Here is a 21,697-nt window from a genome sequence, read left to right as displayed (position 1 = left end):
TTACCTCTATCGGAGGGGCTGAACCTGGGTAAACTCGCGTCTCTCGATTCCGACCAACCCCTCTCAAGCCGCCACATGGTTGCGATGGCCTCACACCTAAGTCCTTGCACGAGGACATATGTCGTGACAAAACCACGACGCAAACCCTATGAGCATCACAAAAAACAAAACTTTTTGAAAAAATTGAAACGTGAAAAGTTAGGTTTACCATTCAACAAAAAGGGATTTTGGTTCCACCGAGTCAAAACTTCCAAAGCCACCAAGACTGACATTATCATTAACACAAACTTGGCACCCTTTTCGGTTTCACCGAAAAGGAGTACTCGGTTTCACCGAGATTCAAAATCAATAAGACCGTTCTAAGCAGCCTTAAAAAATCGATAAGACCGACTTTTCTCAATCGGTGACACCGAGATTTAATATTGCAGACGGCTAACCCTAAGATTCCATTGTTCTCTAATATACGAGGTTTTTCTTGTGGATAGAATGAGTGCAGAAGTGGAGATATTTCATCACACCCTAATTGCAGATGAATTGGAATCTGGAGCACAAAAAGGAGTCGGAACCATACCCTAGCTTGGTGATGGATCCTCTACGGAGACGACGGCGGTGAAGATTCCTATCAACGGCGAAGACTCCGGTGGCGAGGGCGCACGGGAGATTCAACGCGATGTCCAAAGGACTAGTGTCCGGCAGCAAGGAGGTGCGGGAGGCGAAGTTTGAAGAATTTTTCCAACCGTCGGGTCCGCGAGAATATATATCTCCTAGCTGTCGGTGACACCGGGATGGAATTTTCGGTGCCACCGAGTTCCTTAACTGTCAGCAGACAGTGAAAATCGGTGAGGCTGAAAATGACAACTCGGTGGCACTTTAGGAGGTTGTGGAATTCAGCCCTTGTCGAGACGGATCTTCGAATGCTCCTCACACATAGTGTCCCTAAAGTGCTTGCTCAAATTTTGTGACCTAGCATGAAATGAATTTGAGACGAGAAAGCATAGATAGCTAGAGGGAGGTACTAAGGCGAGTGCGACTGAATGGGTCACGAGCGATATGTAGGACTTAATCTCGCTCGTTCATTCCTGCCTCGCGATTCGGCCGTGTTAGCTTTTGTCTCCCCATTCTCTGGCCCTAGCAACAGCTATGTTGTGGGCTAATGGTATGCATTTGGCACAAATGCACTCCACTGTTAGGCTATGATTCACATGTTCACCCTACTTTCTAGCAGCCCCGTGTGGCCTACACCTGAATTGGCACAATTGTTAGAACCCTAGTTACTGAGCCCGTGGGATATTGTAGTACCTACCCCCTCTACCATCCAGCCGCTGCTCGTTGTTGTTGCTGCACATCTCTTCATCCTCCAACAGCGAAGAACACGACTACGCCATGGATGAGCTCGCTGCACAGCAGCCTGATGTGCCGCTCTGGTAAGTAGGAAAAATAGCCCCCCCATTCTGATTTACTTGGTTCTCAGTTTGTTTTGTGAAGCCCCTGATCCGATTTCCTCGGTTCTCGGTCTGTTTGATTTGGTTCTAGATTTGGTAAAGCCCCTGATCCATTTTTATTTCTCTTTTTTGTCAAATGAGGAGTATTGGAGTGGCAATTGTGGATATAGTCTCTATTGCCGGCCCGGTGGAGTTGCAGGCCTCTTTAAGCTTGGCGGAGGCTAAGTTGTTGCGTGGTGGAGATGCAGGTCTGTTGGTAGAGGGAGGTGATGGATTAGGAACTACCGGAGGTGGTTTACATGCTTGTTCGAAGGCGACAAGCGGCTAGACAAGAAGGTAAAGCTTGTTCTTCTGCAATTACATATAGGTGTTTTGTTTGCTTTTATACATATCCATGGAAAGATGGAGGATTTCTTTCCATGTTGAGATGGATAATTCAATAGATTAGCCAGTGCTAGTTGTTGGATGGACGAGCGATAGGTTGTAGTTTAAATTATACACAGACAGTTATCCTTGTTAGGTGGCTCAGCATGGATGATGTATACATACCACATGTTCCAAGCACATTTATAAAATATGCAACTATGCAAATTTACCCGATTATTACCTGTTTTGGTCTTTGTCTCTTGCTTTTGCAAAAAAATGAACGAAAACAGTTATATTGGCACGTAATTGGTTATTTTGTATCTATGAATGGAAATCTACCACCGTAGGGTTAGGATTGGGAAGGCGCCGGCGAAACGAGAAGGCAACCCTAATAGTAAAACTGCGCTGGAGATATCGATGAGGGCTTACATATCGAAAAGGGAAGGGAATGGTGTGAACCCTGCTGTTGGCACGGAATTTGATTCGCTCGATGAGGCATATCAGTTTTACAATCTGTACTCGTGGGAAGTTGGCTTCGGAATAAGATTTGCAAAAAGTAGATTGAGTGTTAACAGACGAAAGTGTATGCAAGAGATTGTTTGTGGTTGTGCAGTAAGTTCCTGATACCCCCTATCTAATTCGTTATTTTTATGTTATTGTTGGATTAAGTTCTGATTTCCGAATTCTCTGCTTTGCAAGAGTAAACCGCTTAGGGAGAACACTAGGTCAACGAGGTGCGGGTGCACTGCTAGGATAAGGCTATTGCGGTCATCAGACAATGGATGGTATATCAGCGAGCACTGGGATGCACACAACCACAACCTGTCGGCTACTTGTGGTGATAAGATGCATTGGCAGTCTCACAGGCACATTGACCGATACACAAAATATCTAGTAAAACAGCTAAGAGAGAACAATATTAGTCTTGGGAAGGTGTTCAGTATAGTTGGCAGCTTCTTTGGGTCTGTTGACAATGTACCGTTTACAAAAAGATCGCTCAAAACATTGTGTTGCAAGCTGAACAAGGAACAGTCGGACTCAGATGCAAGGAAGACTATGGATATACTTGGTGAGATGAAAGTGAACGATCCAGAGTTCAATTATACCATGCAAGTTGACGAGGAGAGCAGGATCAAATCAATAATGTGGGTCAATGGTCGTAGTGTCAATCAGTACAAATGTTTTGGAGATGCTATAACATTTGACACAACTTATAGGACTAACCTATATGACATGCCATTTGGGCTATTTGTCGGTGTAAATAACCACTTCCAAAGCATAATTTTTGGCAGCGTAATGGTGAGGGATGAGAAGGAAGACACGTCCAAGTGGGTATTTCGTGAGTTCATAAGGATGATGGGGGGAAGCACCCGTAGACAATATTAACAGGTAAAAATTTGTTACCCCCTTAAAAAGAAACCGTAAAAAAATTGTACATTTTTCAATATCAAGGTGATTTAACGTTGATGTATCTTATTTTGTGAGATCAATGTCGTTCAATGGAGTTGGCTATAGAAGAAGTTATGCGTGGGACGACGCATAGATGGTGTAAGTGGCACGTCCTAAAAAAGGCGAAAGAGTCGATGGGTTTACTATGGAGTAAGAAGAGTGATTTCAAATGTGAATTCCACAAGATGGTTCATCATATGGTCAGCGAGAAGGAGTTCGAAGACAGATGGGATGCAATGTTGGAAAGGTACTCACTGAAGAAGCACCCATTCCTGACAGAGATATATGAAGTATGGCACAAATGCGCCAAGCCTTATTTTCGAGGCGTGTTTTGCGCAAAAATGACTAGTACACAGCGCAGCGAGAGAGCAAATCACATGCTCAAAAGCTATGTGCCCCGTGGCTGTCCTATGCATCTATTTATCAAGCAATATGAGAAATTGTAGTTTGACATGGAATCAGAGGAGAGCTTCCAGGAGAAGCGTACATCGTTGGTTAGTTGCAATATAAGCTTTGGTTTGTTGTTACCTGCAAAAAAGCTTTCAAAATGTTTCTAAAATGCTTCTAATGGGCTGCAATATCATGCAAAGTGGCGTTTATTTGAAGGTCAACCTCCCAATTGAGAGGCACGCAAGCAAGATTTACACAAGAGCAATGTTCGAGCAATTCGGTGAATCTCTTTACAAGGCTGGGGCCTACGAAATTGATGTTGTTGAACCAATGAAATTATATCATCTGACGCATGTAGATGCGTTGGCTCGTGAGAAATGGAGCAAAGTTCAGTTTAAGGTTGAGGTATCTGATGACAAATTAACATTCGCATGTGAGTGTGGGCATTTCAAACACTTTGGCATGGTTTGTTGTCATGCGTTGAAGGTGCGTTGCTGCGAGAGCAGTTATTGTTGATAAAATGGAAAATTCCTGTGAGTCACATCCTTAGTCCAAAAAAATAAATCCTGATTGGTTTGCTATTTGTTTTTTTTCAGGTGATGATTGAGCTTAAGTTGGCAACGATTCCTGATAAATACATTATGAAAAGGTGGACAAAAGATGCTAGAGATATCCTGCCTGAACACCTTGCTCGTTACGAGAGAGACAAAGGGCCGCGGGGATACGAGACTTATCGCCATAATGCCATGTACATAAAGGCTTTCAAGTGTGTAAGGCTTGGTGATAACAATGTAAAATTCTATTATGTCTTCATGGCCATGATGAAGGAGGTGTACACAACTCTACTTCCTCTTAGTCAAGGCAAAGATGGCATGGGGCTTGAAGAGAGGGAGGCTGCACAAGGAAGGCCTGCAGCAAATGGCACTTATGCATCAATTGCTGATGGTACAAACTTTATGGGACAATGTGAAACCATGTCAAACTGCTCAGGTATCGCGCTGGCCCCATCTAAGCGTCCAGCAGGAAGACCAACTACAAGTCGAGAGAAGGCGTCGTATGAACATAAACAAAAGAGGTCTCGTTTTTGCAAGATATGTCGTGGTGAGGGACACAAGAGCACAACCTGTCCTGATCGAGGCGATTTGCCAAAACCACCAAGGAAAATGCCCAGGTGCTCAAAGTGTGGTGTGCTTGGGCATCTCAAGAATTTATGTGGCAAAACAACTGACCCGTTCGAGCCTAATTTCCTCTAAAATTGAGCTATTTTGCAGTTGTGTCATTTTCTATCGATTATTTGTATATGTATGATCTAAATGATCGGCTGGCTATCAATAGACTACCGTGGAAACTGTATCTCAAATTATGTTTTGATGCTTGCATCATAGCTATGAAATTATTGTTAATGTGATTGTTATGTATTTTCACGTTACTTTTTCCCAATAATTTGATGTGCTAATCATCTGACGTGGCAAAAATTGCTTATATTAATTACGTGTTCACTTGGCGTATGTTGTCGAGAAAAAATGGTGATATCTATTTTTAATCTTTTTAAGCGATAGGCATAATGCTAATCATCGCGTGACAAAGTTCGAAATCAAAGCTAGTTGCCTCAGCCCCTGCTGTTCATCTGTTGGTATGTTCACGGACAACGGCTGGTGTCGTCGGCACGAAGGTGTTCTGACCCGGCACTGCGTCGCGTGCTTTCGGTTTGTTGTATTAAACGTGGAACATTGTGCAGTGACAGTCAACATGTTCTGAACGACGCTGCTGGCCATACCTGTAGACGGATGATGGGTGTACCGCGTGTCGAGTGTGATGTGAGAGCACCTAAGATCTCTATCCCGTGAAACCTGGGATCGTGCATGCAAACATGTTTGACTGGGCTTGATGTGTGCATCTCTCTTTGGAGTGCGCTGGCTCATAAATGTTTGTACGAGGTGGTGTGGTGGTGATGGGATTCAATCGAGGGAGGGGTGGAGTGGGTTTGTGGTTTGTTGTGCGTGTGCTAATTTTGCCACTAAAAATCGAATATTGTAGCAGACGCCCGGTTGTTCTCGTGAGCGGCACAGGACTGTTCTCTCACGAGGCACATGTGTGCTACTGCTAGGACATGGACATGACCCCTGTATAGGTTATCTGACGCATTTTTATTATCAGTGATGATGGCAAATTTCAGCATGCAATGTGAGGAGTCATGTCCTTGAGATGATGTATTATACAGGCCAACCTGACCGTCTCGTGAGCTCCATTTAATGAGCTGTCCATGCTACCGAAAGCTAGAGTTATAGGGAAAGATACTAGTGTGAGTAGATTGGGTTTGGTTATGGTGCGTGTGGTTCCCAAGGATTTAAAATTTTCAGCTTCGGTTGTTTTGGAGCCAAGTTTTTTTGAATTTTGAATTGAATGGAATGGAGGGAAACTGCGAAATTTTCGATGTCTATTTAAGGGGAGGCGGGCTTCAACGAAATTTCATCAACAATTTGTTGGGATGGCGCCTAGCATGAGTGGTGCAGCTGTTCACTCCGGTGTGACTACACCTGATGGGTCCACGTTGGCACCAAACTCGTTTGGGGTTAGTCAGTGTATTTTTAATGTCATGCATGCATGTTTGTGTCTAACAGAACATGTTATTTGATTGCATGCAGACCGGCGGTGCTGTCGAAGTTGTTGGAAGTGACGGTGTAACACAAGCTGAATCCTCCATAGCTAGTGCTTTTGATGAGGTAACTAATGGTTTGATCACATGGTCTATCCGAACTTAACGTAATTTATTTATCTCTCGGTGACTGGATCATGGTAGTGTGCTTGGACAAGGGCCGGTGGTCGGTAGTGAAGCATTGGTTGTCCATGAAGATCTTGATGCAGTAAGTCAAAAAAAATAATGCCCCTAAAAATATCTACAATAATTTACTAACTTGTTTAACAAAGCCATGCTTCCTTGTTTTCAGTTAGTCGGGCTTGATCACGGTGGTGTTTTTATGTTTGAGGAGGGAGAGGGCGAGTGTGACCCGTTGTTGTTTAATGCAAAAGAAGTTACTGTCATTGTTCTAGAGGAAGGTGATCAAGGCTCTTGCACATGGCGCGTTGGAGGCGGTGACGAGCAAGACGATGCAGAGAGCCCACCGCTGACGAGCAAGACGATGCAGAGAGCCCACCGCTTAAGCGTGCTAAGCACTAAGCTGTTTGCGAGGGGAGAAAATGTTGCAACCAACATGTTCTAAGGAGATTGTATTGCAAAACGTTTGGACGTAGTTGTGTTGGTTATCTTGTAATGGAGAATCATAACTCATGGTTGCACCATTTGATGATGATTACTTAAAATGTCTTGCTTATCTTAATTGCTTCTGCCAGTACATCTTTATTGTCTCTGTATATCGCTACTTGCATGCATGCATGCAGCGCATGCAGGGCCCATTTGTCATGTAGACCATGTGGCCCGCGTGTCATTGATGAACGGAGCACGGTGCTATGTTCCATTAGGACGATTCATTGATGGGGTGGAGCATGTGTATATATATTGACCGATGGGCCAACGGGAGTACCATCCCATCTCAACTACCAACGCTGCTTCCACTCTGTAGGTAGTAGTAATAGGACACATCAGGGTGTGGGAAGAAGGTGAGCACCATTCATCTAGCTACACCGGTTTCTTCCATGGCTGCATCCTTATTTGTTGCTCATGGTTTCTTCTCTCAATGATATTTCTTGACAGATTTTCCTTCGGTTTAAGTGTGCAATGGCTCGCGGTCGGCCGAAAGGCAACTCACCGGCGCCATCCGCATTAGGCGCGTCGTCGAGCTCAGCGGCAAGGCGCATACCATCGGTGCACACCTGCTTCACCTCCATGGCCCTGCAATCTCTTGCGGGGGAATGGTACCCTGAAGTCAGAGGCGTGTTCTGTGCAGTAGGTCTTGAGGAGTTGTGCAAGATAAGAGTACTAGGTAACACCAACAAAATCTTTTCCATGTCGCTTATGTCAAGGATAGATCCAGATAGTATGATGATGGACATGGGTGATGGTAATGCAGTAGAAATAAACTCACTAGAGGTGTCTAAGTACATTGGACTACCTCGCGGGGGTAGGAAGATAGATATCCATGGTGGCAAATGCCTCCCGGATCATGAGGTGTTGCTGAGTCGTGTGCACGGTTTGCTTGGGACTTGTTTGTCTAAGTGCAATAATATACCTGTACATAGAGTTAAGAAAATAGTTCAGTGTGCTACTGCAAAGGATACTATAGAGGGAGATGAGCTTAAAACGATGAAAGCGGCCGTGGCGCTGCTAGCTAGTTCGACATTCCTAGTACCTAGAGGTGTCGCACCAAAGGTTGCAACTGAGTTGCTGCCAGTAGTTGCGGATCCAGAAAGTATAGCAGAGTACGATTTTTGTGGCTATGTGGTAGAGGGCCTGAGGGAAGCTGCAAGGAAGCTGAGAGATGACTTGAGCACCGATCCATCGGTTGTCAACCTTGGTGGATGCCTCATCATACCACGGGTGAAAAAAATATCACATTTTTTTGAGTGTATGCTATTTGTTAAATCATCTTTACCTCGTATCTAAGCAACCTAGCCCTTTGGTGTCTCAGATGATACGGTTGGACTACCACGAACATGGGATAGATCAGAGGGAAGCTCTTCAACTTCCCAGGATCGCGCACTACCCTGACACCATGTTGAAGACGCTCATCAGGAAGCATGCAGCTGCTCACGGGATAGAGTGCGGGCTAGAGGTAATTTTGGACATTCCAAATACCCAATCTTCCTTGTAGTAAGTATTAAGTGCATGCAATTATGTTCAGCTGATTTGTCACAAACCTACATCTGTTTTCAGCTCGGTGATGTGTCGCGTTCTCCGGCAGCGAACATTCCTCTGACCACTCCTCAGCAGCCGTGTGTTGGTGCTGGGGCCAAATCATCTGTGGGACGTGGTTGTACATCTCAGCAAAGCGCGGGATTCAGTGGTGAAGCGAGCTTGTCGACAGAGAAGGTATATTTATACCAACCACATGTTATCTTTTGTTTTTAAGTTTGTTGCTATAGATTTAGAGTCCTGCTCACTGTTTTTTCCTACTGTAAAAAGGTTGTTCAAACTTTCAAGGATACTATGGAGTTCGAGTACAAGTGCCAGGTAGAAGAGCTAGACAAGACCATGGAAGTGATCAAGAAGAAGGTGCTAGAGTAGATGAGAGCTGAAACGTGTGCAAAAAGACATAGAGATTTGGAAGCATCTCTGGAATTTTTCATGGGAAAAGTGAAAAAGCAAGCAACTGCTGGTTGGTTTTACGAGTGTGTGCCACCCGTATCGATGCGCGCGCGTGCGGGCACAGGTTAGTCGGCTACTAGATTCCACACAGTAGATTCAACAAGCAAACTAGATTCAGTTGTTTATGATGAACAAAAACGTGTGTTTGTTAGAATGCATGCTTTATTAGCAAAAATGATGCTTTATGGGGATTTATTTTTTCTCACTAGCAGTTCCTTGTTTTGATTCAACACAGTAGTTTCAGAAGAATTGGCAGTGAGTTCACACAAAGAAGCAAGTGCTATGATGGTAGTTGTAGTCCGAAACGAAGAGCCTCGGAGTGCAGGTCAACCGTTAACTAATTTCCTTTTAATATTGTGTATTTTTTTGGGGCCAAATCTAACAAGATGCATTTATCTAGCAGGGAGCAACGAGAACCGCGTTGTTGGTCAAGGGTTGCATAATGAGGAGGTGTTAGAGATGTTGTTGGTGGCACTGTTAGCCAGACACCGGAAGTACCGGGTGATTGCGTTGCCCCATTCTTTAGCCAAGGAAATGTTGTTTATGGTCAATATTGCATGCGTGTGCAGATATGTCACTAACAATATTTTGGGTGGAACCTTGTAAATCACTAGCAGCGTCGCAAGGTGGGGATGAGCCAACAGACAAGCAAATGGTTGTTGACAACAAGGGGAATGTCCCGACATTTCATGGTATGAGAATATTGAGCTTAGTTGTGCTCACGCGTCCATTAAGTTTAGTGCTCATGTGCCTCTCCTGTTTGTTTGTACGTTGTTTTTGCAGAGGTAGCTCCAAAGACTACGCACCAGATGACCATGCATGAGCTTTTAGGTCCATCTGCGGCTAATGTGGGGGGCAACCTATTACACAAAGATCTTACATTGACACATCCATGTTGTTTGTTATGAGCAATGGTATGTGGTGTTGTAGGAAGGCATTTCTTTCCCGTGTCTAATTTCTTGCATACAGTTTGAAACTTAACAGAAAACAACTTCTTTGCAAAACAGACCCACTAATGAAAATAGAGCGTGGCGATGAGGATATTATTGTTGCACGTGAGAGATCACTTGCAACCCTGACTCCAATGGGAAACAAAAGGCTTTTGCTGCCATGTGTGGAACAAAGCCCCATGCCGGTTCCTGAACCCCTTGGTATATATATTGTTCATTCATATATTAAACATTAATGATTTGTATTATGTATTGGGTCCCATGCTTACTATCTGCATGCGTGCATGCAAAACAGCTGTTGTTCACCCGGAGCCCTTTTTTCCTCCTGACCAAGATTATGGTTACTCCCCGTTTGAGCTGGAATTGGTTCATGTTTATTATCCTGACCATGCTTGTGAAGGATTCTACGAGAGTGTGTATCTGTTGACGTGCCATAACGAGCTGGGGAGGTATTTAAAACACCTGTTAAACTTCTTAGTTACCTGCAGTTGGTAAACTTTACCCTGACTATGTTTTGTTTACATGATCTGGTACAAAAATCATAAACCTACTCTGCTAAAGTTGAACGACTACAAGCTCAAGTACCAGTATAGCCTAACTGGAGAGATGTTCTACAGTGGTCTTGATGCGTGGATTCGTGGGTTCAATCAGAGGGAGAAAAACATGATGGAGGAGGTTGGGCTACCAGTGTGGCGAGGTCTTGTCTCTGCTGATGTGGCGGTGAGTTGCATCAAAAACTTGAAGTACCTGCTTTGCTCAAATGTGAATGGTGTGGTGACAATATCCATTGGTTGTTGTGTATGATCAGGCAAATTTGGAGAACGCAACACCTCGTGAGGCTCAAGACATTCTGCTTGCTCTCGTTTCTTCAAAAAGTATTGGCTACCAGCTACGTTTGTGCAGGATGGTGCGTGTCTGAAACTGAATCATCGTTTTGAGTTATTAGAAAAAACTAATAGAATAAACTAATGTGGCATGCCTGAATTTTGTCTACAGATCATGATGCCTGTATCAATCGAAAGGGACTCGAGCCTCTATGTGTTCGACATGAAGCTAAAAAGGGTGAATGTGTTAGACCCAGTTCTGACGGATCAGAGTGTGGAAGCTTACAGGACTAAGCAGAACTACACAATAGACTACATGCTTAAAGGTTTGAAGCGCATAGGGGCCATGCTGGCTGATGGTTGGGCAATGGATATTTCTGAATGGACCACACGGTACAACCGTAACATGCACATTCCATGTGGTAGGTCAGTTGTATAGCTTTATATTCACACATGCAAATTTTCAGTGTTCACAAAAATGAGGTCGTTTTTTATTTCAGTGGCGAGTCGCCAGGATACATTGCCCACTACACGGAGAATTTCGATGGTACAAGGCTAGAGAAAGAGATAGCAGAGGTAAGATTTGAATTTGTGACTTTTAGAAGATATATTGTTTGGTTGTTAACTAATCAGATGCGTTCTGGATGTAATTGCTAGCTTGGAATGTCGTCAAGGAGGGAGAGAATGCTATACGAGACGATCATGTCACGAGGGAATTATGCTCCTAGGCCAGGTTTCATGGAGCAGGTGCTGCCAAACTAAAGGCGTGGGTGTGGCGTGATATGGCCCAACAGGTTTCAAGTTTAGTGTAGTACGGATGTCTTAGTGCTAGTTACCTATGGGAGGTTGACAGTATTTTGGGTACTGTGTGAGAGAACCTGGCTTCACTTTTGGACAACATGGTGAACTGATTACTGTAATGCTAAGACCTGATGGATATTTAGTATGTACTAGCTACTGCTGCCTGGCGCGTACTTTTCAATGGCATGTCAAGTCATTCTCCAACGGTTGCTTACATTTTTTCAAGTTATAAGTAGCAGTGCATCTGTAACATCATCTGTCACCCCAACGTCTTTGTCCTCGGCTTTAAAGTTGATCTAGCCGTTGGCATCAGTATTCTATAAGAAGGGTGGTGTTGGCAAGGACGTGAGTTCCCCGAGAGATAGTTGCTCTCATTTGTAATGGATTCCTCTAGTTCATCATCGTTTGCTCGTCCATCTCTTGGTAGAGTTCGTGGAGGGCCAGTGAGGTCTCCAATTCGGTATCGTCAAGGTCCTTTGGACTATGAGCCCCGGGCGGAGTGTGACTGTAAGGTTAAGGCGGCGATGTGGATCTCATGGAGTGATGCTAATCCTGGGCGTAGGTACTTCCGATGTTATCGCGCTAGGGTAAGCAAATCAATCTCCTTTACTACTAATCTGCACCAACAATATATGGTTGTATCTTGGGTTCACGTTGTTTGTTCTGTTTTGCAACCTTGGCACAGAGGAGGTTGCGATTTCTACGAGTGGCACGACGATGCCATAACTGATCCGTTCCTTAAGCAACTGATCATTGACCTGAGGGACAAGGTGTGGATGCTGGAGGAAACGAACAATCGTCTTGAAGGGATTGCTAGAGATGTCACGGCACACGTGTATGATCTCGCTCGTCGAGTGAATCATTGCAACCAGGGGGAGAATGAAGCTGAACCTGGCATTGCATTCGCTCGCTACGCCGTTGTTGATCCCCCGACACTAGAGAGATTGCGTGTGAGTACTGTTGTCATGGTCATTGCTTTGGCTATGTTTTGGTACATGTTCAGCAAGGGGTGGTAGCTGTTAGTTGTTTGGTTGTTCTAATAGTTGTTTGGTTGTTCTCAGGAGATGCAGTACGAACTCATACGCAGTAGTGTCTATTGCTTAACCAAAAAGAAGAATGTAATGTGTGTGTGATCTACAACTGTTGTACCAGGTGCTTATTACTGTGTTTCGTGTTATAATGAGGGATAGTAGATGTAGTTTCAAATGGAACTCCAAGAAAAAGCGTATATTGGTACATGATAATCGTTCAACAAAGTGATTAAACCGTTACAATAATGATGTTGCGAGCTAGATGTAACCAAGATTTCCTAGGGCTACGAATGATCCTTTGATAGCTTCGATGGCGTCTGAGGGGATTAGCGATTCATCGCCCTGGAGGCGCATCACCTCGTACAACATCAGGTTTTTGTGCGTTTCCAGATTATCCTGGTGACAGCAAGTATTAACAAGGAAGAATGAAAAAATGATTTAACAGAAGTAGAGACAGTAAAAAATTTGCATGCACTCACCTTCGTTGTGGCCATGTGTAATTTTTCACCGTCGAAATTCCAAGCAAAGAAGGTTGTACAAATGTCGTGGTCGTGCCTGTAAAATAATGTGAACGTTAGTTGCTTTGACTTTTGTGTGGGTATCTAATTGGATATAATCATGTTGATTAGACTGGAAAATCTTACTTGTCTATCTTTTCAACCATGATCATTGGGAAATCTCTCGTCCACTCACTGCTACTGAATGGCCATGATTCGAACAAACATTGCAAGCATCTGAACAGTGTGTTATGCAATAGGGTTGATACAAATGTGTGTATGTTCACTCTGCGATTGCTGAATCCGAACGGTCCAACAACTGGGTCTAGAACTGATATCCTTCGTTTGAGCATGTCAAATGAATATAGCACCCATCCATCTGGTAGTGTAGCAGGAATGTGCCACTGCAAAAAAAGTATACTCGATGAGTTATCAGGTGAGGATGTGTGTAACCGAAATGTGGATATATAGTTTCAACATCATTAATCAGGGACCATACGTACCATTCGGCATGATGTTGGGTTCCATTTGTCCGTGCCTTCGGTAAAGCTTAGTCGTATGGGATGGATTGTCAATCGGTCAGCATTACACAGGACTGTTGTGTGTTCAAAAGGAGAAAACTATTAGCATCTACAAAAATGTTTTTGCGGAGTTTGGTTGGATATATAGACCCCCTGAAACAATTTACTTACTGCGAAATCAGGTTCCAGAAACTTCCTCCATAACATACCGATACTATCTTTCGAGAACAGTTTGTCCATGTGCCCTAGACGCCTAAAGATGGTTGCACACATCTCATGCCTCAATTGATCATTACCTGTTAACTGTTGCTGCAATTCAAGACCGTCCAATGATAGTAACCTTGGTATGGGATGCAATATCCATATCCTGTTTTCAAGAAATGAATGAGGGTTTTGGTTAATCACATCTAAAAAAGGTGGCCAAGATTTGCTTAAGATTTCATACCACTAGATGAAAACAAAAAAGGAGAATTTCACCTTTCTAGCCTAATAGTCAATGATGCAGCTAACCATTCTTTGATAGCTCTAAGACTGTAGGTGTCGGAGGGTGTGGGACTGATCCAATTGACCATGGGTCGAGAGCGAGTCTGCATTTCTGTAAACGTATCTTCGTAGGTACAGTGTCGTTAGTAGCTCCAAATATAATGTACTCTACATGCGGTTGAAGCTCGGCATAGTATGTGACAATATTGGCAGTCAAGTCATCAAAGAAGTTGTAAACCATGGTAGAAATCTCCCGACAAGCTTCTTCCTTGGCTGCCAATGATGAGTTGTTCACATTATCAAGACCTGATTGTGTCGGCACTTGGACTACCTGTTCGAATCCAGTACGTATATTTTTTGATGATTCGGAGTCGATACTTTCACTATTAATTCCACAATCTCTCTTACTACTAATTAAGTTGTTGCGGGATGTGCTACCTCCTGACATTAAAAACGAGTTGAAGACAGATGTGATGGCGTTAATGACAATTTTTTGGAATTTTAGATGAGAAGATGCATTGGCAGTCTAACATGCACATTGACAAAGAGCGCAGAAATTTAGATAAGATATTTCCAGTTAAATAATTGTTACTCACCCTGGGGTTCGAATGTGCCTGTCAGGCGGGTGATGAACTTATTGCTGACAGGTGTCTCAAAGACATCTTCCCTGGGATTTGTAGCAGCGGGGCTGTCAGTATTGGGCTGCTCCCCATATTTCATGATGCAGTCTTTCCTACCAAATGACTTGCAACATGCACAGTTTTCAGCTATGCAGTTGACTATTTTGTCAGTAAAGTTGAACATTTGTGCCTCGAAAGACTGTCGCATCGCTGCGATGTTAGCGAGGCTGCGTGCGTTGTGCTCTTTCACAAGTATGCCCATTTTCTCTCCTGCCTGCTTATTTTTACGAATGAATGTTAGCGCTCGGTACAATAATTGTGTTCTTATTAACATGAATGGATAACGATTGATTTTGAACTTACTATTTTTGGGTAATTGAGCCGTAGGAGGTTTGCAAAATCGTGTGGACCGGTTTTGCTATAGCTCGCACGAAGCATGGGTGCATTCGGCATCTCCGGCCTCGTAGATTTTACCGTGGACATGCTAGTTTGTTTAGGGTTTGGGGAATATGCGTTGGTACACACGATGGTCTTGCTAACATTAACTTCTGACCTTACCTGCAATTAGTATGAAAGTACAAATATTATTATGGCCACGTTATTTGCAAAAAAGATTGTAATTCACTCTGTGTTGGGAATGCTTACTGAGGCACCGTGGTAGGAAATTTCACCTCCCCCCCCCCAAGATTTACGGCTATAGGGTCCACCATCTTTTTCATGAAATCGTAATCAAACAGAGCAATCCGAGGGTGCAACCCGCGTGTTCTGTTCAGCGCTCCGAGTTCTAGGCTGTCGAGAACGAGGACCTGCAAGATAACAATTAGGTGTTGCATCTCTTAAGTTAAAATGTAGATACCAAATTATGCCATGATTGTACCTGCAGAAAAAATGGCAACCGAGAATGTGAATTGTAGGGTTCCTCCTTGCGAATCTGCCTTGAACTTCCGAACAGCGTGGAAGAGATGTCTCAGCATGTACTGACACCAGTTCAATTCCTTGATTTTTTATATATCATTCTAAGCTGGCCAGAAATCTATTGTGATGTAGTCATGCTTTGCTGATGGCGCTAGGACATGCCCGACAGCAAAAATGAAAAATGCAATCTTGAAACAATCAATATCTATCTTCCTTGAATCAGCGGTTATGTCGCGTAGTAGATAAGCCTCTGCTGCCTTCAGATTGTGTGTGCCTTTCTCAAAAAACCCGGCTACAACTCTTGTATACTCAACACATGCTTCTGATGGGTCAACCCCTTCATTAGTAATTGTTTGCTCACCTAATGGGATTGCAAAAACTTCCTGAACATGCTTTTCGGTTAACTCCAGTGCGTCGTGGCCCTCTAGATTGATGATACTGTTATCTGCATCTACCCTCTCCATTAGGTACGAACTGTACTTCAGATTAATCTTCTGCCATGACTTGATTTCCAGCAGGCCATCAAATCCGGTTTCTCTAACTAACTTCTTCTTGAAGCTCATAAGCTTGGAAATGACAGCTCCTAATTTCAACAAAGATAGCCTAGAGGTAATCGACGGGCTTCCTGGGGGGCCACTGGAACAGTCGGAGCCCTCTGGTTCGCTGTCTAGTTCATCTGGTGATTGCTTCATAACAGATTCTTGATTTAGAACAGATGGCGGTTGACCGGGAACAAAAAACTATCCATTCAAAAGACCTATGATGACAACGCAGAAAAGTTTTCCTAAAGAATCAGTGATGGATGATGGGCATCGACTAGTAATCGGTATTGTATAAACGACGAAGTTTGGGGAGGGGGGCGGGGTGATGCAATGGTACCTTGGCGCGAAGTAAGGTGGCTCTAGAGAACAGCGTCCGTCAACTTGTTGTACGCCGGCGAGGGGGAGTTCGGGTGGGTCTACCAGTGGTGTTCTTGGCAAGCGGAGTGGAGCTAGAGATCGAAGAAGACGATGTACATGTGCTCTGGTCTTGGCACATAAATGGGTCAGATGGTGGGTGACACCACAGGAACCCGCTCGTGACCATACCGTGTGCTGTGTGTCGGGACAGACCATACCGTTTGACGATTTGACGTGACCATGGGGTAGTTTGTAAAAGAACATGCATAGCTATTGTACTTGTTAGAATAATGTAATGCCTAATTAAGCATTTGCTATGTTAGTGTTGTATCATGGCCATAACAAGTATGTTAAGCATGATAGTTAGCGTCTTAACAAATTTTATCACTAATAGTTAGCGCAATAATTAACTTTACCAAAAAAATAAAAATTTGGAACACTACTAACCAAGTAACATCTACAAGTTAGTAATACAAATATGCTAACTGATGGATGATTAGTGCATTTACTGTTATTCTTAGTACATTAATACCATGCAGACGAAAATGTTGACTGAGCAAAATAAACGGGGGCAGTTGTTCATCGGGTCACGAGCCTGCGGTAGGTTGCATGCGCGAGAACAACTCGCGCGTTTATCGGCGAACTGTTCGGCCTATCTCCCATTAACATGTTCGGTGGAACATATGAATCGGTGATGTTCTACTCCCTAGATTCCCCCCTACAAACCACTGTTAGGTTGCTGGATACAAGGAGAACATGATGCATACGAGGGGGACAGGACGCCGCAAATACCGGGCAACACAAATCACCGTGCAGCGTGGGCAGCAATGATAAAGTCCTACGTGTAGCTCGTCCACCAACACGCATATTCGGTACTTAGGCATTCTTGTATATCCAATTGACCAAATAAAATAGAAGGCCAAATAACAACAATTGGATATCCTCGAATCAGCAAAATATGCATACAACATGCTCACACATTAAGATGTCAAATAAACATGGTGAACATGCACACACGTTCTAGCATCTATCAAGAACTTTGGCGATGACAAAGTCATCTATATATGAGTATATTGACATAGGAGCCAAGTAAGAATACTTGATCATATGTCATACTCACCGTTTGAGCACAAGTGGGGTTACCACTTTTACATAAAGCATTAATGTGTTCACATCTTTAGGAGATGCTTATACTCAAGTCTTAGTGTAAAGCCCCCCTTATGTGACAACCCTCCTAAGAGGGATAAACTAACCTTGGTTTTAATCGTAGAAGACTTCAAGTAGGTGTAGTAGGGGTGGATGCTCATTGTTGATGAAGATCATCTTGAGTTGGGAGAAATCCTTGTTGTTTCTTACTCTTCTCACCTACATGGATTAGTCCCAAAGCACAAGGAACATATGCAAGAATATCTATGGACATGGAATGAAGTGCATGTGAGATGATGTCCAAAGATGCATTACTTACCTTGCCCCTTGCTTACCTTTGAGGGAATATGTGACTCCTTGAACTAATCCATATGGTTGGAGTTGTTTGCATATAGTTCTTGCCAAAATGAATAAGAGTGAATTTCATTGGCAGAGTCACCCCTCAAGAACTCTCTAGTTCTTCCTCTTGGGGACCCACATCAACTTGATGGGGATCCTTGGAGTTGTGGTAGCACTAGATGAGGTAGTGCTAGTAGTGTCCTTGGGAACCCACTCGACTTTGGCTTGGGATTCTTCCTCAAATGAGTCAATATCCTCTTGAAGCTTGCCCTTGCCCTTGTGGTCTTGTGGTGGAAGATCATCTTGAGATCTTGTTCCCTTGGGGAGAGTGGGATCATACTTCTCCTCTCGAGGAACAAACTTTGGAATGGGATACGAACCTTCTTATCATTCAACATCGTTGGCATTGAAGTAGCCAATACCTTGCTTCTTTCAATGTCCTCCTTGCTTGCGCACAATTTCCTCGAATTGCTTACTTCCGGCAAGACTCTTGAAGACACCTATCTATATAATTCCTTTCAACAAATCATTTTCTTGCTCAAATGTAACTTGGCTAAGAGAATCATTAGTGGAATCAAGAGAGATACTAGTAACAACATCATTTGATTTAACTTTAGCATTGTAGTTACTAGATGAATAAACTTTCTTGACTTTGTTACTAGTGTTCTTAGGTTTGACTTATGGAACAAAAGTATACAAGAGTAGTCGTTTCGCTAGATAATAAGAACTCTTCTTTCGAAGATCAACATTGATTGCTTTTTGAAACTCATGCTCTTGCTCTAAATTTAGCTTCTCGAAGCGTAGCTTCTCATGAGTACTTGTAAGCTCTCAATGACATTCTAGAGTAGTTTCATGAGCTAACTTAAGAGTGTTTAATTCTTTAGTTAGTCGTTCGATCTCTTTCTTATCATACTTATATGATTTTTCTTGACTAGCATGATTATTTTCAAGTTCATTTTCAATGTTATCACTAGTCTTATCAAGGAGCAAGTCATCTTTTCCTAACAAGTCATCCTCATCACTATCAAAGTCAAGGTACTCGGGGGTGTGATACCTTGGGGCCTTTTGCCATGAAGAAGTTTCCAATCCCTTCATTTGGTGAATCAAATAAGTCATAGGAGTTGGAGGAAACGAGTGCAAGACCGGCAACACTTTCATCTTGACTATAGTCGGAGTTGGGGTGGTAGCTTCTCTCGGATTGGTTGTCAGACTCGGAGCCGGAAAACCATTCACCAATGTGAGCTTGATGTCTTCTTATTGAGCTACTCTTGGTGTACTTGTCCTTATTCTCCGGTTCCTTGCCTCTCTCGGAGTGTCTTTATTCATAATGATCTTCTCTACTCCTTCTCTCTCTCCGAGGTATATCTCTGGAGCTTTGTCTTCTAGGTGACTCTTCTATTCGTTTGTGGGGAGCCGACCACTCATTTGAAAAGTGTCCGGGCTTTCCACAGTTGTAGCAGTCTCGGTCATGACTAGATCAATGCTTCTCATCATATCTTGAGCTTGAGATTCTCTCTTTGCCTATACTCTTGTAGAACTTGTTGAATTTTCTGACCATGAGACTGATCTCTTCATTGGTAACAAGGTTGTCATTTGAAGTAGAGAGAGTGTCACTTGAAGCTTTGTAAGCACTCCTTGACTTATTGTGCAACTCATATTTGTCCTTGAATGACATATAATGAGCAACAATCCTTCCAGTGACTTCGGTTGAATGGAGATCCTTGTACGTTGGCATCATTTGGATTAACGGTGTCGTATCTTCCATCCAAGGCTCTAAGTATGTTCTTGATGATGAATTTGTCGGCCATCTCTTTGCTTCCTAAGCCGACAATCTTATTTGTGATGAGAGCTAGCCTAGAGTACATCTTAGCGACTCCTTCACCATCCTTCATCTTGAACTTGTCAAGATGACTTTGAAGCACATCCAAGTTAGATTCCCTGACGGAATGAGTACCTTCGTCAATATCAATCAAAATGTCCCAAATTTCCTTTGCGTCCTCAAGGCGGCTGATTTTTTTTTTGAATTCTTTGGGGAACACGCAGTTGAACGAGATATCACGGGCTTGAGCATTATATTGCAACATCCTCAATTCATCTGCTCTTGCATCACGATCCGGTCCTCTTCCTTCTCCGAATAAATCACCTTGCACACCAACACGAACAACATCCCAAACGACAGGATTATGACCAAGAATATGCATTTTCATCTTATGCTTCCAACTAGCAAAGTTTGTACCATCGAAATATGGACCTCTACAGTGATAACTTCCCTCAATAGATGTCATACTCTCCTAGGTTGTGAAACCAATGCAATGGAGACCAAATCTCTCATACCACTTGTAGGATCTGAAGTATGTATAGAGGGGGTTGATTAGACTACTTGACAAGATAAAAACTTAGCCTTTTCCCAATTATAGTTGTGGGACAATTTTAGCAATTATGACTAGTCAAGTTCACCCTACACATCCATATCTAAGAGTGTAGCAGCGAAAAGTAAAGCCATGCAAATGTAATGTAGAGGGTAAGGTAGGAAGATCAAACGCAAAGGTTGACACGGTTATTTTTGGCGTGGTTCTGATAGGTGGTGCTATCGTACGTCCACGTTAGTGTAGACTTCAACCCACAGAGGGTAACAGCTACAATAATCCACGAAGGGCTCCACCCACAAGGGGCCCACGAATAAGCGACCTTGTCTATTCCACCATGGCTTACGTCCACATAGGACTAGCCTCAGCCATGGTAGATCTTCACAAAGTAGCCGATCTCCTTGCCCTTGCAAAATTCTTGATTCAACTCCACAACACGAAGTAGGACGCTCCCAAGCAACACCTAACCAATCTAGGAGGCACGGCCCTCCAAAAGGTAATATGTGAGGTAGAACAATGAACTCCTTGCTCTTGTGCTTCAAAAGATAGTCTCCTCAACACTCAATCGGTGTCTCACAGATTTGGCATGGGTAGGAGAGATTGATCTTGTGGAAAACAACTTGGGGAGGCTAGAGATCAAGTTTCAAATGGTTAGATTTGAATCTTTTGATCTCAACACATGAGTAGGTGCTCTCTCAAAAATATTTGATCTGGGAACTGTAAGTGTGTTCTGAGTGCTTCCTCTGCGAATGAGAGGAGGTGGATGGGGTATATATAGGCATCCCCCAAAATCCAACCATTGCAACATTTTTGCCCAACTCGATGACACCGAAAATAATCTCGGTGGTACCGAGTTGCACTAAATGTGGCAACTTTGATTTCTTGGTGAGACCGATATATAAATCTCGGTGGTATCGATATGATGACCTAGACCAGTTTCCAAATCTCGGTGAGACCGATTCCATTCTGGGAAATTCTGATTCCTGGAATTTTCTCAACACAAAGTTGGTCACTGAAACTCGGTGGCACCGATATGGAAGTTGGTGGTACCGAGATATTAGGGTTTAGCAAAGGATCTGTCTGGTGGAAAATCGGTAGGGTTGAGTGGAAAAGCTTGGTGGCAATCATTTTGCTGATTTAGCTTTGGACACAGATATTTGTGGGAGAATGAGTAAATTTTTTTGGTGGCTACCTCTAACCACTTGAGAAACCAATTGATCATAATACCTCACCCCTTTTGATAGTATTGGATTTCCTATGGACTCAAAGTGATTTCTCGCAAATGTAAAATGTAGAGTCTTCTTGCTTGAAGCTTGAGCCAATCATATTCCTTTCTTCAGCAAAGTGGTTTATCCTCACAATCCTTTAGCCAAGGAATCTTTCAACTTTTCTGAA

General features: G+C 43.3%; 1 protein-coding gene across 1 annotated transcript; it reads left to right on the top strand.

The window, feature by feature from the left end:
• The first annotated feature begins 1,383 nt into the window (after window positions 1–1,383).
• On the top strand, window positions 1,384–4,900 carry LOC123428609 (protein FAR1-RELATED SEQUENCE 5-like). Its single transcript, XM_045112827.1, has 6 exons — window positions 1,384–1,424; window positions 2,156–2,420; window positions 2,508–2,957; window positions 3,314–3,512; window positions 3,814–4,133; window positions 4,244–4,900. Exons 1-6 carry the CDS (start codon window positions 1,384–1,386, stop codon window positions 4,898–4,900), a joined length of 1,932 nt encoding a protein of 643 aa, XP_044968762.1.
• Window positions 4,901–21,697: the final 16,797 nt, after the last annotated feature.

This window comes from Hordeum vulgare, chromosome 2H (genome assembly GCF_904849725.1).
Source record: "Hordeum vulgare subsp. vulgare chromosome 2H, MorexV3_pseudomolecules_assembly, whole genome shotgun sequence".
NCBI classification, from domain to species: domain Eukaryota; kingdom Viridiplantae; phylum Streptophyta; class Magnoliopsida; order Poales; family Poaceae; genus Hordeum; species Hordeum vulgare.
The sequence above is the reverse complement of the archived record's forward strand: the minus strand, read 5'-3'. Positions and strand labels throughout refer to the sequence as shown.